The sequence below is a fragment of the Bos grunniens genome, chromosome 26, assembly GCF_055505025.1.
Source record: "Bos grunniens cultivar Pamir isolate PY7600 chromosome 26, Bosgru_T2T1.0, whole genome shotgun sequence".
NCBI classification, from domain to species: Eukaryota; Metazoa; Chordata; class Mammalia; order Artiodactyla; family Bovidae; genus Bos; species Bos grunniens.
The window spans coordinates 19,183,156-19,209,912 of NC_141190.1; the positions used below are offsets into that span (position 1 = coordinate 19,183,156).

The window sequence follows — 26,757 nt, forward strand, 5'->3', positions numbered from 1 at the left end:
ATAAGATAAAAATCACCTGCCCAGTTAGGTCTGGATTTGAATCTCAGCGCTGCCATTTATGTGACTGGGGAATGTTTAACGGTTCTGATCCTCAGGTTGCCCATTTGTAAAATGGGGATAAATCATGCCCACATCAAAGGGTAATCACGAGGATGATGTAAAATAATAAGAGTAAAATGTCACCACACCTAGAACAAGAAAGAATTACCATACGGATCCAGCCACTCAAGGAGAACCACTGTTCACACTTTTTGCATTTTCTTTTAGTTTTTTTCTATGCCCATATGATGTATATATAATATTAACATACACATATATGTTTGTTAATTTGAGACCGTATTGCCTGTTCTTTTTATGTTAATATCATGAGGTGCTAACATAAGGGGGAGGGTATCTGATTTTGAACCTAGGTATATTTGACTCAAATGGTTTCCCTTCTTTTTTTTTAATACTTATTTTATTTTCCATTTTTGTCCATGCCGCATGGCATGTGGGATCTTAGCTCCTCAGCCAGGGATTGAAGCTGCATCTCCTGCAGGGGAAGCACGGACTCTTAACTCTGGACTGCCAAGGGAAGTTCCTTAAATGTTTTCTTAATCGTTGTGTTTTAGTAAAGACACTGTTGCCCCCATGCCCCACCCCATAGTGTTTCTCGACACTTTTTCCATTACTGTGCTTCCTCCCCAAGAAGGCCTTTTATGACTTTTCCCCTCTAATTCCCTTCCGTAGTGCATTTCTTTAAAAATGCTTTATTTTGAAAGAATTATTGATTCATATGAAGTTGTAAAAGATAGTACAAAGTGGTTCGGTATGTCTTTCACCCAGTTGCCCCCATATACCTTATGTTACATATACCTTATCTAACTATAATCAAAACCCCCATATACCTTATGTTACATATACCTTATGTAACTATAATACAACATCAAAACCAGGAAGTTGACATTGGCACAGTGTGTGTGTATCCGTTCTTTGTTTTTTATCACCTGTTGAATCATGCAGCTCCCACCACGATCAAAACACAGAACTGCTCCATCACACGAAGACCTCCTTGGGGTTCTCCCTTTAAAGTCATACCCACCCCTCCCCTTTTCACCACTTCTAACCCCCAGCAACTACTGATCTATTTTCCATCTCTATAATTTTGTCACTTTGAGAATATTATATATATGGAATCAATAGTATGTGACTTTCTGAGACTGACTTCACCCCCCCACCCCTGCCACTCATCATAATACACATGAGAGCTATCCAAATTGCTGCATGTATCAATGGTTCATTCCTTTTTATTGCTGAGTAAGCTTCCCTAGTGGCTTAGCTGGTAAAGAATCCACCTGCAATATGGGAGACCTGGGTTCGATCCTTGGGTTGGGACGATCCCCTGGAGAAGGGAGTGGCTACCCACTCCAGTATTCTGGCCTGGAGAATTCCATGGACTGTAAAGTCCATGGGGACACGATTGAGTGACTTTCACGTTTCAATATTCCATGGTGTGAATGGATGGCAGTTTGTTGACCCATTAACCCACTGATGGACATTGAGGCTGTTTCCAGTTTGGGCTATTAGAGACAAAGTTACTATGAACAATCATACATAGATTTTTATGTGGACATAAGTTTTCATTTACCTGGGATAAATGCCCAGCAGTGCAATTGCTGGATCTTACAGACTGAGCGACTTTCATAGTAGTTGTACAGTATAGATTTTTTTTTGTCATAAAAGAAACTGCCAAACTATTTTCCAGAGTAGATGTACCAGCAATGAATGAGAGATCCAGCTTCTCCACATCCTTGCCAGCATTTGGCCTCGTAACTTTTGTTACTTTAGCTATGCTAATAGATGTATAGTGATATTTTATTAATACCACAGGTATACTGTGTATCTGTTGATGTTAATATGTGTATACACACAGATACACTACACATATTTATACATACATAATGTGTGAGTGCTCAGTCGCTCAGTTGTGTCTGACTCTTTGGGACCTCATGGACTGTAGCCCGCCAGGCTCTTCTGTCCATGGGATTCTCCAGGCAAGAATACTGGAGTGTGTTGCCATTTCCTTCTTCAGGGGATCTTCCTGACTCAGGGATTGAACCCATGTCTCCTGCGTCTCTTGCACTGGCAGGCAGATTCCTTACCACTGAGCCACCTGGGGATCCCATACATACATATATATATATATACATAAAAGAGTAGACGTTTTTTCAATCCCCCTCTCCCACTCAAGAACCTATTTTTACCTTCTTGGGGATGGCATCACCGCCATGCTTCTCCCGAGCCTTCTAGCTAAGAGAAGGCACCCAGGGTTTGCTGAGACACTTTAATTACTGAACCAATACCCAGGTATCTGGAGAAGTAGCTGGTGTGGACAGGTTTGGTGTAGCCATTGTTTGAAGAACAAGGCCATAGCCTTGAACAAATGGAGAATTAAATACTCTGACCCCAAGGTGAACTGCTTCCTCAGAGGCACTGGGATGGGGACCCCAGCAAGAAGTGGGCCATAAAGAACCTCCCTTCTGAGTTCAGGTTCATCTCAAAGCAGGGTTGCCTCCAGTAGCTGGTGGTACCTGAAAGATGCTCAGGCTGTGAGCCCTGCATTTCAGCGGGCTCTGCAGAGCCCTGCATCCCACTGCCCTGACAAGAGCCCATGGCACTCCCCAAACCCCCTTACCCCTGAGCCCTGACTCACCCAAGCCAAAGTGAGCCACGGGCTCCATCTCGCACAGGTAGCCTGAGCCCCCGTCAATGATCCTCAGGTGTGCCCCGCTCTTCTTGGTGTAGAGCACGACCTTGGCACCCCTGGCGAAGGCCCCAAACCGGGTTCGTGGCACCACCCTCAGCCAGTTGTTGCTGAAGCCCTGTAGCAGGGGAGGAACACAGGTCTGGGCATCAGCCGGGTGGATGGAAGGATCAGAGAGGAGGAAGAGGGGAGAAGAGAAGGGGCAGAGGAAAGAGAGGAGGAGGGAGCCAGGCAGGGAGGCTGAATGAGGCAGACCGACTGATTGAAGTTTGCCGGGAGCAGCTCTGGAAAGAGCAGGGAAAGCCAATTTTGTGTCTTATTGTTTAGTCACTCAGTCGTGTCTGTCTCTTTGCGACTCTGTGGACTGTAGCCCGCCAGGCTCCTCTGTCCATGGGATTTCCCAGGCGAGGATACTGGAGTGGGGTCACGTTTTCTTCTCCAGGGGGATCTTCCTGAAAACAGTTTTTGGAGATGTGCCAAAGGAAGGAGAGGGGCAGAAGACTTCTCTGAGAAGCAGCCCTTCTCGGGGGCTTACTGACTGTCTGGGAACTCATCTGCTTCCTCCCTGGGATGTCCATTTCCTGCCACTCTGGTCAAACAAGCACCCCGGGCTCCTCTGTTCTCGTTCATCCCAGGCCCTGGGGAGCATGCCAGGCAGGGTTCTGTGGGTCCCAAGGTCCAGGCACACCTGATTCCCCCGGAAGACGGACAGCGGCTGAGCCATGGACTCTCCGTGGGACAAGATGAGATCCAGCATCCCGTCTCCATCGAAGTCGGTCACCACGCCTCCTGCAACAGCACAGGTTTCAGTCTGGCCATCGGCCAGGAGACCAACAGGAGAAGGGCTCCTAACCTGGGCCAGCCCACGCCCTGAGTGTGAAGGAAAGAGCACAGCACTGGGGCATGAAGCCTGGACCATGAAGCTGCTCTCCTTCTCACAGCTGCTCGTGATAGGAATTTGTGGAAGTCGGGCGGGGGTCCCTTTCCTTCCCCTGGACTTTTGCAAGGAGAGTGTGGGTGCAAACAATTTGGAAGATGAGGGCTTCTGTCTGGTCTGTTATACATAATACAGACATGTGCACAGTTTTTATCAATCTATCACATGTTTGCACATATTAGTCTCCTTTTCGTCCTCACTACAACCCAGAGACACGAAGAAGGCACATGCAGTTATCCCCACTTCATGGGTGTGGAGAACAAGACCCAGAAGATGGAGCACCTTCTCCAAGACAATGGCAATGGCAGGGCCGGGTCTTAGGCCTCCTGATCCAGTGCTCTTTCTCTGCCACCAGCCTGAATGCCAGAAGGGGTCAGACTGCAGGACCCCCAGCCTCTCCTTTCCCTCCCCTCCCGGCACAGCATCAGCAGAGACTCTACTGCCCATGTCTCCCCACGCCTGTGACCCCACAGCCCTGGGGCTGGGAGAATGGACCTTTCTCTCCTCTGCTTCCCGCCTGGCACTCCCAGACCCCTCCCCGCTCCCACCCCAGGGACCTCAGCCTTCAGGGTGGGTGGGGACAGGACAAGCCAGGCTCTGGGGCTTGCTGCAGCATCCCTGCTAAGGGCAGCACTGAGCTGGGGGAGAGCAGGCTGGAGCCCTCAGATGTCCTCACCTGTGCCCCGGCCCTCGGGCTCCAAGGCATCGCCAGGGTTGAGTTCCTCGATGAGGGGGTCGCCGTGCTCCCTGTGGATGACGCTGCAGGAGGGGAGACAGGCAGTTCATGGATGACCACACGTGGCGAAGCCCCAGTGGGCCCTCTGGACGTGGGAATCCACTAACTCCATTCTCCATGCTCTGAGCACCCTGAGACCCTGCCACCTGCGCACCGACAGAGCCACTGCTCACAGACCCTGTCTACACCCTGGCTGTGCCTTTCTCGGGTTTTAATTTATGTTGGTAAATATCGATTTTTCCTTCTCTAATGGATGAATTATAGACAGCCTGGGGAAGGGCAGGTGATGGATGGAGAAGGGGCAGGGACGCAGCTACCTTCAGCTGACCTTCACTTTCCTTCATGTGGCCCTGGGTTTTCGAGTTCTGGATGCTACGTAGGGTCCCACCCCAATTCAATGCCACTTCCTCCACACCCTCCCTGATCGTCCAGCTAGAAGCAGTGCCTTCCTGCTCTGCCTCTGTCACTTTCCTGGCCTTTATCACTTTCTGCTTCGGGTTGAAGCTCTGCATGAATGCATCTCCTCAGTTAGACTGAGTTCTTTGCAGGCTGGGACCACGTATTCTTCTTCTTTGAATCTCCTGCAGCATCTAACGATGCCTGGTTCTCAGGAAGCTCCAAGTGCATGTCTGGCCTGCAGGGAGGAATTTCGGAGGCAAAAGGGAGGGAGGGGTCCCTTTGGGTTGCTGGGGTTCTATTTTGCACTCTGAATCGTGGTAACATTTGCTGTAGACAAGTCCACTGTGAAAGTGCTGCTCTTCTTGCACTTTGAGCTGAATGTTGATGATGGCCTTAAGCTTCCTCTCCAATTTTTCTCCCTCATTAGGGTCTTGAAGCCTTGGGGGCTCTGCCCTGGCTGTGTGGAGCAGTTTTGGGGTCAGGGTCAGGGAAGAACCAGGAGGGATCTTTATCACTCTCCCCACACATTGCAGGTGCGGCTTGTTGCTCAAATCACAGGGTCACCAGAGGGCTGTGCTGTGGCCAGTGCTTTCTTTTAGGAGCAGGTCAGGGTTCCCTGAGCCGGAGCTTCTGGGGGCTGGACGGCAGAGGGGGCTGGCAGAACTGCAGGGTGGGTGTAGGCTAGAGCACGTACCCTGGGACGTGTCCTCTGTCCACATGCGGCAGCTGCACGAGCACACGCTCGTGTGCAGCCTGGCCAGGGAGCAGCAGGCCTGGCAGCGCGCTTGGCGGGTGTGCCGGTCTGCTGCAGGTGTACATGCCTCAGCCGGCTAGCCCCCACGGTCCCTTTGGCCATTCACGTCCTGTAACCTCTGTCACCACTGGGCAGAGACACCCTGGAGTTCCCGTGACAATGCAGTTAAGGGTTCCTGGGGGAGAAAGCCCAGAAGTGCCAGTGCAGAGCTGGGCAAACTCACCCAGATTTGGGCAAACAGGGCAGGCTTCTCAGAGGAAGGGTCAACAAAGCTGAAACCAGAACGATGTCCATGTCACTCAGAAGAGAAAGAGGGGCAGAGGGTGTGGGCAGCCTGAGAGTCCAGGCCCGGCCCCGCCCAGAACTGAAGGAAGCTCAGGGTGTCTGGCCCTAAGGGTAAATCGGGAAATGGAGAGTGACAAGGCTGGGGACAAAGCCAGCCTGCGGGATGTGTCAACGAGAAGGTGGTGGCGGTGGGGGCTTCTAAGGGGTTTATGTGGAAGAGGGGTGTGGCCAGAATTGCATTTTCAACAGCTTGCTCTGTGGAACTGGGCGCAGAAAGGCAGCTAAGGAGCGGGAATGTGCAGGGGTGGAGCCATGGGAACAGAGCAGCACGGTAGGCTGTCAGTGGTGCCACTATACACATCCTGCCTGGCCGGGGAGAGTCCTCGCTCCTGCCCGTGGTCCTGCCATTATTAACAGGGTCCCTGCATGCTTGTTTAGCACCTGGTGTGGGCAATGAGTTCCCCGGTTTCCCAGGCATCACTGAAGGACTTGTGGACTCAAGCACAGCGAGGTTTTGCATCTCCAGTGACTCCTACAAGGAGCCCACCATGTTCATTTCAGCAACAGGTGACAAGCCCGCTTGGTGTGGGGTAGGTGGGGGCTCAGCTTCCAGAGCTGCCAGCTGAGTGGTGGCCCCAGCCAACTGCCACAGGGACTCAGGGCACAACCACGTATCTGGGAAATGGCTTTCCTGCTGCTGCGTGGAGGTAGACACACTGACCCTTGGGGTGACCATGTGGTGGGGTGACCATGTGGTGACCACGTCTGTGGATAGCCCCGGCCAGCCTGCCCTCGGGATAGCCAGAGGGAGGACGGGGATTTGATGGAGGCCATGCGGGCAGAGGAGATGCCTGGGTTCTTGGGCTACAGAGACTCTCCGGTGCTCAGGGGACCTGGTGAGGGACAGTTTATTAGCCAGAGAAGGAAAGCAGTGTCTCTGTTAATGAGCAATTGATCTTCCACAATTAATCTGGAAGTTGTGAATAAGCTTTTTGCGAGGCACCTAATTAGTAAATCTGGGGCCTTCGGGGGGTGATTACAGCTGGTCAGGATTGATGCTTTGTTAATAATTATATTTTAAAACACACTTAGTCACAGCCCTTGCCTTTTATAAATAGTCGGGGGCCCTCCTGGGGGAGGGGGTGGGGTCTTGGGGAACCGAGCAGATGATGTGGCCCATTTCCTGCATCCAAGGCCCTGGGCCACCCTCCTCTCCCCACCTGGTCCTGAGGCCCATTAGCATGTTTCAGGCCAGGAACAGGGCCATCTCTGGCCACATGGGTCCTGAGGTTTGTCCCCCAACAGCAGCTCTCCAACCTCAATGTGCTAAGAATCACCTCATGCCTAGCATATGTGTTAAAAAAGACAGATGTCTGGGCCTCAACCCTGGAGATTCAGATCCGGGAGATCTGGGCTGGGCCTAGAGATTCTGTATTTTAAAGAAGCACTCCAGGTGATTCTGACACCAGTGGTCTCTGGACCCTGATTAGAGAAGTGCTGCCTTGGAAAATCTAACCCCTCCTTCTTACATGCAATGCTCAGATGCTTTCACTCTTGTCCACCACTAATTGTCTCATCCAGCATTTCCCAAAGGATATTTTGCAGAGCACCAATCCCAAAAGCAGAATGTCTGAAAGCAGTGCCCTGTGGTCAAATCTATTCGAAATACTCCATCCACCTCTCAGAGCGTAAGATACTCAGAGTCATGTTAAGGTTATGAGAAGTCCTATAGTCAATACACCTGTCTTGGCTTCATCCAGGTGCACCCAGATAGATTTGGCTCTGGGACTCCTTTGGATGGTAGAGTGGAACCTGGCTTCTGTGTACACTTAGCCCAGGTTCCCCCCTCCCCCACCCATTTCCACCCTCTGCTAACAGCAGGAGGCCAGCTTCCTGCCATTCTCTCAACTTTTCAATCAATTCCTGTCCTCCCCCCTTCTCTGCTCCTTCATCAGGGGACCTGCCTCCTCCCTTCCCTTGGAGCTCCTCTTCTGAGTCCTAAACCTTCCTCCCTGACCCCACTGCGAAGGCTGAGTAGCCACGAGCCGGGCTGAAGCATCTACCGGAAGAGGCGGTTGGCTGAGGAGCTGCGGTGGGCGAAGTTGTTGAAGAAGACCTCCAGCTCCTGGTCATTGTCGAAGTCGGCGGCGATGACTGTGCGGACAGGGGAGGGCATGGAGAACTTGGGTGAGGCGATGTCCTGGGGGAGAGAGGGCTGCAGGTCAGTGGACAGAGTGGGCCAGGGGCCGACTCCCACCACCCCTGTGTGTGCATGTGTGTGCGTGCCTGTTTGTGTGCAAAGATAAAAACCCACGCTAGCACATCCTCTATCATCTTTCCCGTGAGGGCTCCAGGGTGCTGTGTTTGGGACCACATGAACCCCAGGCTGCTTGCAGGAGATCAAGGAGGTAAGAGGAACAGTCCAAATTCACACCAGGGAGGCGCCTTGCTGTTCTCTGGTGGGGACCACACGCGGCCCTTCCATCAGCCACTCGAGGCAGGGCTGACATGAGCGTTCCCATTTCACAGGCAAGGTAACTGAGTCCGGGAGAGGAGGGAAACTGCCCATTGTTGTAGCTGATGAGCTGGGCCACCGCCTCGCTCCGACACCAGATGCTAGAGGCCCTTTCTAGTGTGTGCCCTTCCTCCTCCACAGCCAGAGGCACAGGCTGGGTGGAACCTGGGAAATCCTGTGTATTGAATCCAGGCCTCACTGCTGACTCGCTGTGATCTCAGGCAAGCTACTCAACCCCTCAGATCTCATCTTCCTCCTTAGTAACACAGGGATAAGTAACAGCTGCTCAGGCTGTGAGGACTGCATGTAAAGAGCTTGGCAGAGTGGGCTCAAGATGAATTCCGAGGGGTCTATCTTGGCCTTGCCCCTGCTGTCAGCCTCATGGAAAGTGGCAGAGGTGGCCTTCAGCTGGGTATTGCTGCCTCTATTATCTTTTTTCTTGGACTCTTGATTTTTTTTTTTTCTTGAGACATCCACTTTGGGACTTGCAGTATCAGATACCTCTGCCCAGGGCTCATGAGGAGACCCCAGACCCAGGACAGCCCAGCAGGGACCTCCAAGTGCTGACAGGGCCTTGGTGGGCCTGGCAAAGGGTCCCATGTAAGGGGCTTGACTTTTAAATAGAAGAAGAGCCGTATAGGGAGACCTTTTTTTTTTTTTTTTTTTTTGAGCAGACTATCCATTCCAGGTGGGTTTGTCCCTTAAAGACTTAGAAACCTGTCTAAATTCCAGGGCCCATGTGGGGAGACTGGGAAGGACACATGGGGGCTTCTGGGGGTGGCTCCCTGCCCCTTGGCCCCAGGCTTCCTGCTTCAGGCCCTCTTCCCTGGTGGCAGGAATGAGCTGCCTGCTCTGGGTTGCCCAGGGAGGGAGGCTGTCCCCATCAATGCAATCACAAGGCTGATTGAGAGCCTGGCCAGCTGTCAAAGGTGGGCTGAACAGGGCCACGAGAACTGGTAACAAAGAGACCTCAGGACCTTGAAGTCGTTATTCTATTGATTCTGTAAAAATGGAAACCTACATAGGCCCCTTGGGGTTGCCCCAGCTGGATGCCCGGGCTTCCAAGATAATGTATGTAAGATGCTTAGCACAGCTCCTGGCACACGGAAGGCGCTTGATAAATGGGGCCTCTATTATTATTATTATTGCTCCTGTGAGCCCTGGGCTGGGCTGTCGAGAGGGCTGGTTGACATTTGGGGCTGGATCACCCTTTGTTGCGGACTCGCAGGTGCCTCGTAGGATGTTTAGCAGCACCCAGTCCTCTGCACATGAGATGCCAGTAGCACTCGATCCCACCTGTGACAACTGATCACGTCCCCGGACATCGTCAAGTGTCCTGGGGTGGGGACAAAACCACCCCTGATTGCGAACCTGGGTTGGAATAAAAAGCTGAACAGAGATGAAAGTCACCCAGGATCCTAGGATCAGCTGTCCCGAGTTCAGGGTGTGCCTCCTCCCCACCCGGACAGCCTGGGTCTCACGCCTCTGCAGGGAGAGAGTGGCTGGGCCCGAGCACGCCGTGGTGGCTACCTTCAGAGAGGCAGCTTGTGGTGGTCCCGCAGAGAGAAGGTCCCTGGAAACTTCCCTGGGATCATCAAGTTTCTTGCTCCCTTGGGGGCTTTTGGCAAGACTACATACCTCCAGAGCCATCCTGACTCCTGGAAAGCATCTCTAACTGTCCCGTGCCCTGCATCACCTTCTCGGAGAAAGGCCCAGCCTCAAGCTCATTAGCCTGGTGGCACCTCCCTTTCTGCCACCGAACAGTCTTTCTGAAGAATTCTTGGCATCACAGACCATTGATAGCTCAGGGAGGGGGCACAGAGAGGGGTCTGATGTCACCTTGCCCACCACCTGCTGTTTGGCCAGAGGGGGCAGCTGTTGGGAGCTCTGTGACCTCAACCTACCCTGACCTCCACTCCCACTGTACCCTTGGCCTGAGCGTCAATTTGAAATGCTCAGGCCCGGGCTATGGGAGAAGCGCTCCCAGTTCAGACAATGAAACCCCTCTCATGGGGCCTTTGCCCTGACTCCCACCTTGGGGGCTGCTCTGTCTCCTCTGCTAATGACCATGCTCTGGACACTACAGACAGCACAGCAGCCCGGGCTGGCTGGATGTCACCTTCGCTGTGGCCACCCTGCCCCCAGGCTCTGCAGAGTCTGCTCACCCTGGTGGGAGTCATAGGCGGATAGAGGGTGGGGAAGTGGGAGAGAGGCCCCTTCTTACCCGAAAGCGGACCTTCCCGTGGGCACTCATTTGCAGGTAGAGGCGGTGGGGGCCGTTCCAGTTGCCATAGACGATGTCCACTTTGCCATCACGGTTGAAGTCTGCCAGGGCGACTCCGCGCCCGTGCTGGTGGGGGTCGTCCACACCTAGGAGGAAGGGCAGGAGCCCTCAGGGCAGCCCTGTAGGCTCCACAGACACTTGCCTTGTCCGGGATTGAGGGTGAGGGGGGCGGCCTGGAGAGCAACCAGGAAGGATGAACCTCATTGTGTCCTGATTCCTCCACAGGGGTAGAAGAGGGGGAAGCCGTCTGGTTGCAGAGAGAACCAGAGACTTGTTTTCAGGATGCCTTTGCCCAGAAAGTACTATTTTTCACTTGGTTTTGGGGTAGCATGACTTTGGGGAAGGAAACTTGTGGAGATCCTGGAGGACTTAAAGCCTTCCCCAGCCACCCCTGACATGGGGATACATTGAGTTGATCAGCACTCTTTTGCTTAAATCTCAGTGATTCCCCAGTGCTCTTAAGTCAAGTTCAAATTCCTGCCCACCTTATCTGTCTTTATCTTGCCTTCCTCACATGCACCATTCATACAGGGTTCCTTTCATTCCACAAATGAACCAAGCTCTTTTCAGCTTCTGGGCCTTTGCCTAAGCCGGTCTCTTCTCCTAGAATGCTCTTTCCCGAGCTTATGGTTACCTGGCTCCTTGTTTCTCTTCTGCTCTCAGCTATAATGTCACCTCCTCAGGGAAGCCTTCCCTGATCACTCCCATAAAAACAGCCCCTCCCACCGAGGGGTGGGCTGTTCATCCCAACAGCCTCCCATTCTCCTCCGTTGTGCGGATCACAGGTGCAATCATGCTCCATGGCAGGGTCCAGTTTTTCTACTAGACCGTCTGCTCCATGAGGTCAGGGTCTGTCTTCTTGCTCATCTGTGTTCCCACAGCATCTATCTCAGTGTCTGTGGTGACCTGGCAGTTTTCTGTAAATACTTACTGAATGAAGAGACATAAATACTTTGACAGAAAGCACCCGGGGACTTTGGTGACAGCAGAGGAAATAACTGCTCCGTGACTGAGAAAACCAGTTTGCCTTGTGAGATCTGTGGGGGGAACTTGTGTGTCCAGGGTCACCTGTTTGCATTGTGCCTGCATCTGCCAGGGGCCAGTGGGACTGAGCTGATCCTCGGGGAGGACAGAGGCTAGCTTTGCCCAGAGGGGTGGCCTGACCTCCTGGCTGCCCCTGGCAGACATGATTCCTCAGGCCAAGGGCACAGCTGAGAGGCAGTGGAGGCCAGCTCTAAATACCCATGCTGAGTCTTTTGGAGGACAAACTGCCATCGGCAGGTGAAATGACAGTATGACGGGGGGTGGGGATCACAGACCCAGGACACAGGTAGCGCTTGCCAGCTGTGAACATGGCGATCCTGAGATGGGGGCTAGGAGAAGGCAAGGTGGGGTCCGCCTTGGGAGCCTTAGAGGCTGATCATCCTCTTGGGAGAGGGAAGGATTTGGAGAATGGGTGGGGGTTGGGCAGAAGAGGCAGGGAGACCCAGGTTTGAGAAAGAGGGCTTTCAAAAGAATGGGGGCAACCCCCAACCTCTAGGATTAATACCCCATTAATTCTCCACAAAACGCCCCAGCCCTAATGTTGGTGGCCTTCTGCGTTGGCCCATTTCTCTCCTATCTACAAGGCACCTTGACAAGGAGTTGGTTCCTTTTCACGGGAATAATCGGTGCCAGGCTGCACTTCACAGCAGCATCTGTTTGGGTGATGAATGCCCTCTTGACATGTCTTGTTAAACCCCTGCAATCACTCTGACTTTCAATTACGGGCCTAGCACCTTTCCTCTCTTCCCGCCTGATACCTTCCCCCCCTCCAACTTGTTCGCTCACCTCTGCTTCCATCTCTTTAACACCTTATCAAGTCCTCTCGGTTTTCTCCACCACCACCTCCCCTTCATTTTATGATTTCTCAGCAATGAGAAAATTTGCTGCTGGAGTGTACAGCAGGTGAGCTGGGTTGGAAGACAGGCTGGGGAGCTGCCTCCACCTTTAGCTTTGCCCGGAGAAGGAGATAAGGGGAGTTGATCCGCTGCAAGGATGCGTTGGCGGAGTGTTCGAGATGGGAACTCTGGAGCAGAGCGCTGGAAGGGCAGTTAAGTCACAGAGAATGGATTGGTACCTGCTCAGGGATTGGATGTTAGCTGTCAGCACGAGCTGGAGCTTGTAGGACCTTTGATCTGTGTGTCTGCATCCCCGCTCACCTCTTCTCCTGGAGACTGGAGCTTGTCGCTCCACTGCTAAGAGGAGGAGAAATCAAACCTCCCGTTCCTGGGCAAGGTGAGTGGGGGGAGGTACCAGGTGGGGAGAAGTAGTTGAAGGGCAGACTGATTATGTCCACAAGCTTTTATTATGTGTCCCAGGCCTTGCAGACACAGACAGATGGTCTTAGTGGTGTAGGAGCCTGAGTGAGTGGTACCCGCAAGGGCAGTGGGAACACAGAGGAGGGGGGTTCCAGTCTCAGCCAGGCAGCACACAGGGAGGCTGGAAAGGCTTCACAGACAATATCTGAATGAATATTGAGGGACCAATAGAAGTTCTGCAGGTAGAGAAGGGGGAGAGGGCATTTCACGTAGAGAGAACTGGCAGGTGCAAAGGCCCTGAGGCAGAGGACAGAGGAGCACAACAGGAGGAAGGGGAGCAGAGCTGGGAGCCTGGAATACTATTTTGGGTGGATTTAACTCTGCTTCTTATTATAGCTATTCATTTATTTGTCTGTTTCCCCCTCTAGATCGTCAGTGCCTTGTTTATGGGGGGTGAGAGTGGGGTAGGGTGATCTTATTCAAGTCAGGGTCCCCAGCTCTTAGCACCAGCCTGGCACTTAGCAGGGGCTCAATTAATGGTCACTGGATTGAACTGAATGTTTAAGATGGATGGGGGATTAGAGGTGACACGCACCACTAGCTGTGCAGACGGTGACTTGTCCCTCTCTCCCTGGGGCCTGTGGGGCCGGAGGGAGCAGGGCAGCCCAGAGTCCCCTGTGGGGTGGGGGTGGGGGGCACAGGGCAGAGACTGCACTCACCAGCGCTGGCCGCAGCATCCACGAACGTGCCGTCACCCCGGTTGTGGAAGAGGAAGTTGGGCCCGTTCTCATTGTCGCAGAAGATATCCGAGGCACTGCTGCTGAGGATGGGGCCCACGCTGACGCCCCGGCCCCCTGGGGAGGACATTGACCTTCACTAAGTGGAAGAATCAAAGCCCCAGGCCCATGCAGAGGAGGGGAGGCCTTGGAGGCAGGCGGGGGGGGGGGGGGCCCTAGAGAAGCTGCGATGGTGATGCCACAAGGAGCCTGGGGAAGGGGGATTCTGATATTTCTGATGCTTCCTGGAGCCCAGATGTGGGCTCACGGTTCCATAAACCGATGCGGTGGGTGGCCGCACTGCTGGTGAGGCAAGTGAGGAGCAAGACAGTCACTTAGTGCCCAAGGAATGAGTCCCTGCGTTGAGGAACACAGGCCACCACACAGAGCTTTCCCTTCCCTTCGGTGACTGAATTCTACTCCTAAACGCACCTCTGCCAACAACATTTTGATTAAGTCACAGATTCCCTGACAGCCCCCCGCCTTACCCTGATTGCACGTATGCTGGTCACGATACTGGGTGTGTTCCCATTCTAAGGACCTAGAGAAATGGGTTCCAGGCACAGGTACAAGGAGGCCTCCTTTGGTTTGACTGGTGTAGGAAACAAATGTGAGCACCTGCCTGTCTGTCCATCAACAGGGATGCTGAATGGATTACAATGCATCCATATGATGGCCTAGTCTGCAGCTGCTAAAAAGACTGTGTAGATCCATAATATTGACTTGGAGGAATGCCCATGACATATTCTTAAATGAAAAAGCAATTTGCCAAGTAATGGTCTATGATCCTGTTTTTATTTTTTTAAAGGAAAACAAATGATATTCCTGAATATATATTTGTGCAAACTTATTCTTGAGTTTTGGGAAAAGCCGGGAAGGCCACACCCTGAGCTGTTCACACTGGCTACCTTTTTTGGGGAATGTCTGTATTGTTTGGCTTATTGCAACAAGAATTGCTTCTGCAGTTTGAAAGGAAAAAATCCAATAAGGTGTATATTTTTTAAGGAAAAAAAGAAAGAAAGCCAGCTCTATGTTAGGGTTTGAAGTGCCCAAGATCGATGTGGACATGTCACCAAGTTCAATCTTAAGATGTTTTGAACAAACCACCCCCAACCAATGAGTTTCAAATAAAGCCCTGAAAGCCTTCCCTCTGCCCCATCCCCATCCCAAGTTCAGGGGGGGAAATAGCTTGACCACGACCAGGATGTGGGTTCTAGTCCCAGCTTGGCTTTTTTGACCTCGGGCAATTCATGTTACCTGGTTAGCCTCAGTATTCTCATCTATAAAATGCAGATAATGTGCCCTGCCTTTTCTCTTTCAGGCCTTTTGAGAGGATCAAATGAGGTGAGAAAACTTAGAGGACCAAATGATGTGAAAGGTCTCTGTGAGCCCTACAGCCTTGCTACTCAGTCAGGTCCGTGGACCAGCTGCTGGTGTGCCACCTGTGAGCTCGTCAGAGATGCAAAATCTCAGGCGCCTATTCACCCGACCAGGACCTGCATTCTAACAGGATCCTGGGGGGTTTACCTGCATGGAAAAGTCTGGAAAGTACCGCTCTGAAGAGCTGTTCAGTACAATAAAGCAGTTTACTAGGGCACTCAGAAGAATGTGATTTTTAAAAATAAATAAATGAGAGCTCAGTGGACCTGAGTGATGCTGAGCCAAGCTCCCTCATTAGCCCACCTCCAGACAAGGCAGAGGTTTCTACTATGGATAATGTGAAGAACTGACTCGTTTGAAAAGACCCTGATGCTAGGAAAGATTGAAGGTGGGAGGAGAAGGGGACGACAGAGGATGAGATGGTTGGATGGCATCACCGACTTGATGGGCATGAGTTTGAGTAAGCTCCAGGAGTTGGTGATGGCCAGGGAAGCCTGGCATGCTGCAGTCCATGAGGCCGCAAAGAGTTGGACACGACTGAGTGATTAAACTGAACTGAATTTGGGATGGAGGTTTTCTTGGTCCCCAGGCCCTTTTCTTCTCTGAGATTTCTCCTTGGAGGAAATCATGGGACCTTTCTCACCTGTGGAGCCTGCCCACCAGGGGCCAGCTTTGGGGACAGGGGAACAGACTGGGGCAAAAGGCATTGCTATGGGGGTCCTTGTGGGGCTCCTTGTTAACACATTCTGGGCCCTGTGTCTCCCGATTCCCCCCAGGGAATCTAATTAACTCTCAAGGCGAGCCCAAGCCTCATGAAAACAGAGCCCCTGAATCCACAATGCTTCCAGGGAGCGTCATCCAAGTTGCACAGGCCAGGCATTTTCATTAGGAGAGCCATGCATGGGGCTTTCAGATGCTTTTCTTTTCCTAAGTCAGCAGGGAGGGTGCCGGGCTACTATACTACCTGGGCACCTCTTCTGCCCATTCAAGGAGTTGCCGCTAAGTGGTTGCTGGTCCTGCCCTTGTCTTGCCAGACTCCAGGCCAGGAGCAGGCTTCGGTGAGAAATCCTCCATTTTGTCTGGACCCCCAACAATTCCAGGTGGGGCTCCAGGACTTGCTGCCCTGCAACTCCATCCTTCTTCCCCCGCTCCAGCATCCTCCAATTTCCTCTCTGCCTCTGACTCCCAAGCTGTGACACATTCCCTTCATTTTCTCCAAAGCAGGTTATTTCCCTCTTGGACAAATTTCTAAATCTTTCTAATTAACTAATTGGGTTGGGTTGAAGCCTTGCACCATTTGTAACCTGTAATTACTAGAAAATTGCCATGGTAACCACACTACTAATTAGTGACAATTTATTGCCATGGCAACTGGACCATAACAGAGATGTTACCCACAACTCCTTCTTGGCAAGTTCACCACACAGTTGGGGAGCAGGTGAGTCGACAGTCAGGGAGCTAGCCTCCTGGGCACCAGCTGTAGCAGACTCAGGATGGAGGGTCTAAGGGGATCTGAAGCAGGGGCAGCCAGGTACCTGCACCCCTCTCTGAGGCCAAAAGGGGAACACTACTCCCAGGTCCATCGTGTAAGGGCTCTTCAGACCAATAAAATCCATTCATCTTAAGTGTAGCCTGACCATCCCACTCCATGCCCGGTCAATGACAGAGGCCTGTTATCTAGGAAGGATCTTTTGCCTAGACCTTGCCCTCTCCCGTAGCTCTTTTCCTGACTTCGCCCTGTCTTCTGTCATACCCACCCTGTTTCATGGCCTCTGAGGTTTAGCACACACCCTATGGGACAACCCCAGGGCAGTTAGGAACATCTTTATTCAGCCTTGGAAAATGATGTCCCAATAGGGAGTTAAACTCCACTTTACATCAATTAATTCCTTTATACTTGAGGCCAGAATATTCTCTTGGGGGCACGCAGCTCCGCAGTTGGGGCTAGAGAGGAGCACTGGTGGTGGGAAAGATGGGGGGGTGGTCAGGAAGTTCGAGTTGTGTGGCCTTGGGCACGTCACTGAGCCTTTCCAGGCATCTGGTTTCTCACCTATAACTTGAGACTGATAATAATAACCCCTTCTTGGGCTGTCATAATTATTAAATGAGCTGGTATTTGGAAGGTACCTTGGAAAAACGTCAAGTGCCACAGACTCATTAGTGCCAGTATTTCCCACCTGCTGGGAGAATAATATCACTTTATTTTGCTAATACTCTCAAGCTTCAAAGACCTCCTTGTTCTGCTGCTGAGTATGAATGCGGCTCCCTCCCCACCCCTCCCTGAAGGCTTTTCACTTTGCCCACCAGACTGGGTGGGAGAGAGGGTCATGGGGAAAATGCTTTCCTGTGGACCCCTCTTTCTCCGGTCGGTTCCTGGCACCCCTTGATGACCAGCTCCATGGCTCTGAGCCCAGGGGGCAAACCTTGCTCACCCTTAAGAACTGCACCCCTAAACCTCTTGGGAGGGAGATGCAGACCCAAATCCAATTTAGGTGCAGAGGGAATCAGAGGATGAGATGGCTGGATGGCATCACCACCTCAATGGACGTGAACTTGGGCAAATTCTAGAAGATGGTGAGGGACAGGGAGGTCTGGCATACTCCAGTCCACGGGGTCGCAAAAAGTTGGACAAGACTGGGTGACTGAAAAACAACAATCCATCTCTCAAACCACATGAGGGCAGCCCTCATGGTTGAGGGTGGGGAAGGGAAAGAGGGTTGTAGGAAGTTGGGGGCATGCTGCTGCACCACCCCAAACAGTACAGCAGAGGGGCTGGGATGAAGAGGCGGGGGATTCACTGTGCTAAGGAAGAGCCTCCAGGGACTGCCTAGAGTGGCAAGAACTTGGGGAGTGTGCCCTCCAGGCATTGGTCTCCCTCCCTGTGAAATGGTGTGGGGGTGGGGTGAGAAGGTCTCCAAGGCTCCTTCCAGCTCTACTTTTCAGGGCATCCTCCAAGCCGGACCTCAGGATAAGTGTGGCTGGGAGTGGATTCCTGGGCCTATTCACAGTCCGCACCATGGAGGCTCTGCAGTGAGGCTGTTAGACAAGGAACTTGGGACCTGTGGGATTATTCTGCTGATTAATGATTCCAGTGGATGCTAAGGCCTGCAGGCTGCCAAGAACGTCCAAGATATTAAAAGAGTAGCAAAGCAGTGGCATGAAGGGGTGGAGGAATGAACAGTGTGTGTGTGTGTGTGTGTGTGTGTGTGTGTGTGTGTGTGTTGGAGAAGGGGGTGTGAGAAGGGCAGGATGGTAACAGCCCACATTTCCTGAAGCTTCTAACACAATAATACGGTGTTGGTGCTGGTATTGCTACCCCCGACCCTGTGAGAGCCGTCCAGGCGCTGGGAATGGTTCCAAGCGTGCAAGGATGGAGGGTGTTAGACAAGGATATTCCCACTTGTCTCTAATCCCTCCAGCCTGTCCCTGCAGAAGATTGAGGGGGTGGGGGGGGGCGGGAGGACAACCCCCATCACTTGTCTGCTGGGTGGGGATTTCCAAACCTTGGGCGCCTGGTGGGTGCAGGAGCGAAGTCCTTCTCTATGTGCTCCCCTGCCCTGCCCCCAGGCAGGGCTGGAAGAAGCTATTTCATAAGAGAGGGCTGGAAAAGGAGGGGCAGGAAGAGATGCTCTGTGGTTCAGTCTCGTGTCCTAGGTTTTGTGTGATTCACATCACCTCACCATTTTCTAGGTGAGGAAACCAAAGCTCACAGAGGCGTAATCTCAGCTAGGGGGCAATGGATCATAGCTGAAACCCATGCCCGAGTGACTCCAGAGCCACTCTCTCCCCACAGGGTGCTCTCAAACATTTCTACTCGATTTCCCTCTCCCTAGAAGAGGGGTCTGTACTCTTGATAAGGCCCCAGAATGGCCAGCCATAATACGCTCGACATTAAAATAAAACTCAGTTGTTTTCGCTGAAGAAAATGCATACCAAGATTGCATTTGCATTCTGTAATACATCTGTGCTTGCTCTAAATAAAAAACGATGTCCCTTCTTGTCAGTCATCTAACGCATCTGACACTGTGTGTTGACTGGGGCTTTGGGTACTCTCGGCAGGCCTGTGGTTGCACTCCCCGGGGGTCCCAGGCCCTGGCTGAGGGGTCTGTCGCTCTTGCCTTGCCTGTCCCCAGCTGACACATTTGGCTGCACACTCACTGAAAGGCTAGCACCCGCCTGGGAACCCGGGAGGCTCTGAGGTCCCCAGGCTACCGCCCCTTCTCTGGAGCTGGCTAGTGGGGATCCGCCAGAAGGCCTCAGCTGGGCTTTAGGCATCTCTGTCTCCTCCAATAATGACTTTCTATAAATCAGATCTGCCCACTGCTTTGTTCTACACTGCTCCCAGCCAACAGCAAAACTCTCCACCCAACATTGTAAATCCACCTTCATTTTCTTTCCAAATTTCTTTTAAGGCTTCTTTAATCACCACCTTGCAGCCTGGACAGATGCTCCCTAAAAGGGTGAGGCCAAATCGCATAGGTCCTCAGAAGAAGTAGAGGCTGGGGAGAGGCAGGGTTCAGAGGGAAGAAGGGAAAAATAGATGGATTCCAGCGGGAATAGGGCTAAAATGCCCACGCCAGTGCCCTGGAGGACACGCCAGGGTAGACACATGGAGAATACCTCTAGGGCAGGGGCCGGTCCTGCTTGCTTTGTGCTTCCCTCTGTGTTCAGACAGTAGAGAATTCACCTGCAGTGTGGGAGACCTGGGTTCGATCCATGGGTTGGGAAGATCCACTGGAGGAAGGCATGGCAACCACTCCAGTATTCTTGCCTGGAGAATCCCCATGGAGAGAGAAGCCTGGGGGGGCTACAGCCCATGGGGTCCCAAAGCATCAGATACAACTAAGCAACAAAGCACGTGGCTGTGCTCCCTACACTCAGGAAATGACCAGCATCCCTCTGTCAGAACCTCAGAGCAGGGTGCTGATGTCCACTACACTTGTGTGTACTGTCTGTGTGCCAGGCCCTGTGCCAGGCATGCCCTATGTTTACCTCTTTTAATATTCCCATTTTGCAGGCAAGAAAACTGAGGCTCAGAGGGGTTAATAAGTTGCTCTCTATTGCCTGGGCAGGAGGACGTGGTGGAAGCAAAATCTGCACCCAGCACTCTGGCTCCAGATCCTGGCTATGTAGCAGCTCTGCTAGAGGGCTAATTTAAGGTGCTCAGAGGGGCCTGGGGACATGTCTGAGATCACTGGGGGGGCCATAGAGGCGGCTGCAAAACTCTTGGTCCCCTCGAGTTCCTGACAGGCTCTCGGCCATGGGGAGAACTAGTTCTTAGGATTCCCATGCAGGGCAGTTCAGGCTATAAGAGGCTGCGGGCAGCTGGGGAAGCCGGGGCTAGGAGAACCAGGAACCACCAGGGAGTGATCTTCCCGCTGCTCAACTCTGCATGCGAGGCTCGGGCTGCGCCGCCTCCAGGGACCCTCGAGTCCCCCGAGAGCGGGCGCGTCGGCCGCTAGATGGCACTGTGACCCAGCAGAGCGGCGGCCGGCCGCGGAGTCGGGCGTCTAGAGAGGATGCCTCCCCTCCCCCTCCCGCGGAGCCCGACAGCCGGGTGTGGGCTTCGCCATTGCCCGCCCTGCAGCCCGGGATGCTCGGGCCAACTCCCCTGCTTCCCTGAGTAGACCAGGCCAGGCAGCTGTTTCAATCAGAAAAACCGGGAGTCGCAATTAAAGTCCAGAGGGCCAATCCCTGGGGCTGCGTTTCTGGTGGGTGCACCTCTTCCTTCTTCACCAGCCCCTCCTGTCTTGCATGCTGGAGCAGGATTCTCAAGCTGGAGGTCGTTTGAAAGGTCAGCTGATTCTGGTAGTTTAGGTATCAGCGGCTGGGGCTCTAAGTGCTAGTGTCTCTGTAAACCTCCTGTGTGACCTTGGGCAAGTCCTTTCTCCTCTCTGGACCTTGATCTGTTCTTTTGCAAACGGGTAGTTCTCTGTGGTCCATCGGGCAGATGGGTGTTGTGTGCCTTGGCTCCAGGGACATGCGGCTCTCTGACTGCACAGCTGGCCGAGGCTTGCTTCCCTCCCAGCCTGTTCCGGCCCTGCTCCTCACTGTCTACATCTCTCCCAGGGCCCAGGGCACCCTCCTGGAGCTGAGCCTTGGCCATGTGTCAGAGCCTTGGCAATCAGGCTGGGCTCTGGTGGTGGCTGTTACCTTTGGGGTCCATTCCTGAGGGGGCATCTGGGCTAGTTTTCCAGCCAGATGTCCATGTGTTGTGAACAGAGTGACTATGGGGGCTGCAGGGTAGCGTTGGGGGGCTTGGCAGGCAGGGAAAGGGTGGGCTGGGGAAGGCGGGTAGACAGAATAGTAACTTGGTGGGCCAAATAGGTTCTTGTCAGCCAAATGGCTCTTGGAAATCTGCAGAGCTGCTCTAACGTGTCCTCTGGGCATGCCAGCTGCCCCGGCTTGCCTGCATGCTCCATAGAAACTGCTGTCCCTTCCTTGAGCTGTCCGGTCCTTCCAGCACAGCCTGGCACAGCTGCCCGGTGCCCCCTGTCCCTTCCTTGAGCTGTCCGGTCCTTCCAGCACAGCCTGGCACAGCTGCCCGGTGCCCCCATCCCCACCCGTGCTCCTCAGCTGTCTTGTCTTGGAGACACCCCTGGTTCCGCCAGCCTTCCTTCCCCACCCCTGGTTCTGCCAGCCCCCCTGCCAGCCTGCCGGCATGAACAATGTCCCCTCTTGCTCACACCCTGCTACAACCTTATGAATTCTTTGATTCTGTGTACAGCCCTCGCTCCCAGACCTTGCTTGCCTTCCAGCTCATCATTTTCAAGTGCTTCATCTCCCCAGCCCACCCTCCTTCTGCAGATCAAGGCACTTAATTGCCAAGCCAGCCCAGTGCGCAAAACTGGGAACTATTCAGAAAAATTGACTGTACAAGTCGAGGCTGAAGCTCCTGCATGTTTATTCCTTTTCCCAGGAAAACATGGTTTACTGCTGACACTCAGCCTCTTTGCTGCTCGCTCCCATGCAGAGCTCTTGCACTCTTTGATGGGGCTTGAGCTGTGTAAACTATTTTATTGTCTAGTCATTTGTTCCCACAAACTTTGTCAGACAGGTTAACATCAATCTCCCCCTTTCACTGAGGTGGAGGGCTGGCTAGAGAAAGGCATCGTAAACTCAGGGGAGGCCGTGACAATCGTTTCTGGGGAGGACTTTGAGATTATGCCATTACCCAGGTGGCTGAAGGCAGGGGAGTGGCCCAAATGACCCATCAAGGATCCTTCCAGCCCCCAGATTTGGAACCAGGTAGGCTGCCACTTGGAATTCTGTAGTGCCAGTTGGGACGGACATATCAGGAAGGTCAACTGCTCAGAGAATTTCTACATTCAAGGTGCAGGTAGGGTGTCAATGAGGCCAGAGTACACGTGAGAAGTTGTGTACAGCTCTGGCTTCCTGATTTTTGGCATCCTAAACAGGAACTAGATTGCTCTGCCATCAGCAGTCTATTGGCAGATTATCAGAGTTTAGTCAGCAGCCGTGCTGGAATTAGAAAAACAGCCTTCCCTAGAAAGATCTCCTGTCAGAGACTCTGACAATAGGTCCCCCATTCTGAAAGATGTGGGGGGAGTGTGCCTTAAAAAAAAAAGTGCTGGAGAGGTTTGGGAATAAGAACACAATTCTTTGAGCTCAGTTTACTGAGACGGGACCCAGCTGAAGCTTAGGGATTTAGCACTCAATTCCTGGCTGCTTATGTGTAAGTAAATAATTTCATCTGCTGTTTGGCAATAAAAAATGCTTTAAATCTTGGCCTCTGTGATTTGTCAGTTTTCTCCTACAGAACCTGTTCACCCAATCGCTTGGGTTACAGCAGAGAATGGGGCAAGGGGTTCCAAAGAGAGAAAGATGCGGTGATCTTCTGGGCTATGTCCGACGTCACCCACTGTGCCCGCCAAAGCCCACCCCACCAGATGTCCCATCATCTGGAGAGGCGGCCTTTGAGGAAGCCGTCTGTGGGTGGTGGGATAGAATAAAACCTTCACCTTCCCTCCCCAGGGCACAGACCCACCCTCTCCTGTGGGCTCTGATGAATTAGACTCAGCCTTGCGGGGCCTGAAGCCTAGACCTAGCCCCCAGCCCCTCCAGCTCATAGGTCCCCCTGTTCCACTCTGCCTACCTGTGTATTTGCTGACCCCAGCCTCAGCTGCCACGTCTCTGAGCGCCAGAATGCCCCGGGAGAGGTCACTGGCCTCGGGGTCCATTTCGATGAGGGCGTCAGGGCCCACGTTACCATAGGCATAGTTGGCGATGTAGATGGAGTAGCGTCCGGAGCCCTGAGCAGGAAGGGAAGGAGGGTCAGTGAGCAGGACCATCTGGGGGCCCGGAAGCAGATCCCCCCTCCACTCACAGGACCATAGCTCTTTCTCGGGGTTCGGGCTCTGCTCCTGGGGTCTGACTCTGCTCCTGGGGTCTGGCGTGCATGACCTTACACGACACGGCTCCAGAGGTGCTTTTTCACAGAGGCTACGAAGTGTGGGATGCCCCCAGAGTCCTACAGCACAGTGCTTCCCCTTCTCTCCTGTTCCAGAAGAACATCCCTCCTTCTCCCCCACAACCACCTTTTTATAGACAATTTTCTAATGTGCCTCCCTCCAGCTGAGCTCTCTCCAGCTGCCAGCCAGGGTAGCTGCTCAATAAATATTTGCTGATTGATTGATCTACCAATTCCCATTATTCTCAGTCTCTCTCCCATTCAAGCTTGCTCCAGCCAAGATGACAAGCAAATTCCTGAGCCATCTCCCTCCCCCATCCCCACCCCATACTTCTTCACTCCTTAATTTGGATGGCACAAGAGGTTCAGCCACACCAGGCTCCTCCTTCCCACTTCTACCCCTTGCTTTTCCTGTACCAGAAAGAAATTGTATATTGCTTCTGCCTTTATAACAGTGTCTCAAATATATATATATATTTCCCCCTTTGCATCCAGGAGAAGCCCTGGGCACCAGTTCCTTGTTACTGTATTCATTCTCCTCTCTAGTCCAAAACACGGCTGATGAAAGATTCTTTCCTGCCTGTTATTATAATGGTGTTATTTCTTCAATGGATGCTTTCTTTCCCCCAAGAGATCCACACAATTTCTCAATCAGTTTTCTAGCTTTCCTCTTATCCCTTGCAGCATTTCCCTCCAATTAATCAGACAGTACATATTTCTTGAGCTCCAACGGTGTGCAAGGTCCTGGGTTATAAATGTACTTCAGACAAAGTCTTTGTCCTTAGGTTGCTTATAGTCTGGCTTTAAGGAAGCTGACAAGCTGCTGTATAGCATTGGGAACTATACTCAGTATTTTGTAATAGCCTGTAAGAGAAAAGAATCTAATATATATATATATGTATGTATGTATGTATAGATGAATCACTTTGCTGTATCCTGAAACCAACACAACATTGTAAATCAACTATACTTCAATAAAAAATAAAATTAAAAACAACAACAACAAAGGAAGCCATGAGCACAAAACAACCTGGGAGAAATAGCTGAATTTAAGACAGCACGGCGCGCTCTGTCTCTGCCCTCTTTTCAGCCTTCTTTACTTTCTTTTATTTCTTCCCCAGTGGTCCCATGAGAGCCCTCTCTCACCTAACTGGTCACTTTATCCCTTTGGAACCATTTTCTTTGGGGAAGTTGATTAAGAGCCACCTGGGGCTAACAGGTAGGTGAAGCAAGGAAGGTGCTCAGGTTCTCCTGGGGGAATCAGACATGTCAGCAATTACAGGTCTGATTAAGAGTGGGTACAGGGTTTCCCGGGTACACAGAAGAAGGGCTCCTAACCCAGAGGAAGGGCGCCTGGCCACAGAAAGTTCAGAAAAGGTTTTCTAAGAGGAGTCTCGGCCGGGTGAAGTGGAGGGGAAAGAACCTTCCAGACAGAGATGAGACAAAGAGTGATGTATACCGTGTGTTGGGAAGCTGCAAACAGTTTGTTCAATGTTCCCGGAATATAAGACGCAAGGTGTGGCATGTCGGGGGAGGAAACTGGAGCTGTTCCAGTTTCCAGCTCCATAAAGACTTTTCTGCCTCTTCATTTCTGGTTCTCTGGGTCTCTAGCCTGCTACCTGAATGATGTTGTAAAGCGGTGCGACTCAGAATTCAGTTTTGCGTGGGGATCATGTGGGGATCATTTGGGGATCTGGTGAAAATGCAGATTCTGATTCGGCTACCTGAGTCTTGTTACTCAAGACCGTCCCTGGGCCAACAGCATCCGTGTCACCTGCAAGCATGTTAGAAATACGGACTCTCAGGCTCCAGCCCAGACCTGCCGAATCAGAATCTGCATTTCCACAAGATCCCCATATGATCCCTAAGCAAAACTGAAGTCTGAGTCGCACTGCTTTACAACATCATTTGTGGTTAGGGAGAACTTTGAAAGATTCTTGCCCATCCCAGGAGCTTGGTGTACGTGTGTGGAATGACTGGATGAAGAGCGAACGGATGGGGCCAAAGGGGAAAGTGCGCCTTTACCGTGATGCTGCCTGACCCTACCAGCTGTTAGCAATCGCATCGGCAAATGGGCAATTAAGCCCAAATGAACTGAAATGCACTCTGCTAGAAATCAGGATATTTATAAAATGTGGTTATACCTAGTTCCTTACATCAGTGTATTGGGTTGACAAAATAGAAAAATTGGAGATGTGTTACAGTTCTAGAAGACTGCAGAAAGTCACATGTGAACTTGACCACGGTAATTGTGGGTGGGGGAGCTGATTCCAGGGGAAGGAAGATGTTCCTGCAGCTTTGGGTCCAGGGCAGTGTTACCCATCCTTTAGTCTACCTCAGAATCAACTGGCAGCAGGCAGGGGCAGGGGGGTGGTGGTTGTGAAAGCAACCTGGATGCTGGGTCCTATCCCCAGTGTTTCTGATTCAGGAGGTCTGGAGGGCACCCTCAAATCCGCATTTCTAACAAGTTCCCAGGTAAAGCTGGTGCAGCTGTTTCAGGAACCGCACCCTGAAAACCACTGGTCTAGGGCTGTGATCCCAGTCCAAGCTCTGCCCCTAACTGGCTCTACGTCCTTGGGCAGGTTCCTCACCCACTTTGGCTGCACCTCCTCATGTGTTACATGCGAATCGTAGCCCCCCTGCTTCCTGGCAGGGTCGTTGAGAAGATGAAATGAGACAACGCATGTGAAAGGACTTTGAAAAGATAAAAATGCTATATAAACATGAGGCATAATCATTATCGATCAGGGAACGCTTCTTGTAAGAGATCGGCTTTGGGCTGGATCCAGAAAGGTGGATGAGTGATGAGGCAGCTGAAGACGAAGGGCAGCGGTGTTCCAGGTTAGGGGCAGAGAATGGATGAGGGCTGCGAGGGGAGAGGGAGAGAACAGCACACTGTAGGGGTTGAGACTTTTACCTGGTGCAAAGCTCCCAAGCTTAGCATACGTCAGAGTCACCTTTGGGCCTAGTTGAAACCCAGGCTGCTGGGCCCCACCCCCAGTGGTTCTGATGGGTAGGTCTGGAGGGTGGGGCCTGAGAATCTGCATTTCTAACAACACTGATGCTGCTGGTCCAGAGACCACCGATCAGGTACACTAACAGGCCCCAGCTAGGGGCTGTGGGGCTGAGGGAGGTGTAGGTCAAAGGCTGTAACAGAACCTGTGGTTAGAAATGTGTATTTGGTACAGGTTTACCCAAAGGCAGGGTAGCAGGGAGG

At 52.3% G+C, this 26,757-nt stretch overlaps 1 protein-coding gene across 3 annotated transcripts in view; it reads right to left on the reverse strand.

The window, feature by feature from the left end:
- The window catches only part of CRTAC1 (cartilage acidic protein 1), a 151,897-nt gene that overhangs the window by 14,416 nt on the left and 110,724 nt on the right, over positions 1-26,757 (reverse strand). For all 3 annotated transcript variants that reach the window (XM_086379485.1, XM_086379483.1, XM_086379482.1), the window contains exons 5-11: positions 23,226-23,382; positions 13,673-13,807; positions 10,594-10,739; positions 7,918-8,054; positions 4,357-4,439; positions 3,432-3,532; positions 2,693-2,861 (exon numbers count right to left, since the gene is read on the reverse strand). In XM_086379485.1, coding sequence (XP_086235611.1) covers positions 2,693-2,861; positions 3,432-3,532; positions 4,357-4,439; positions 7,918-8,054; positions 10,594-10,739; positions 13,673-13,807; positions 23,226-23,382 — 928 coding nt within the window. The remainder of the gene's footprint in view (positions 1-2,692; positions 2,862-3,431; positions 3,533-4,356; positions 4,440-7,917; positions 8,055-10,593; positions 10,740-13,672; positions 13,808-23,225; positions 23,383-26,757) is intronic.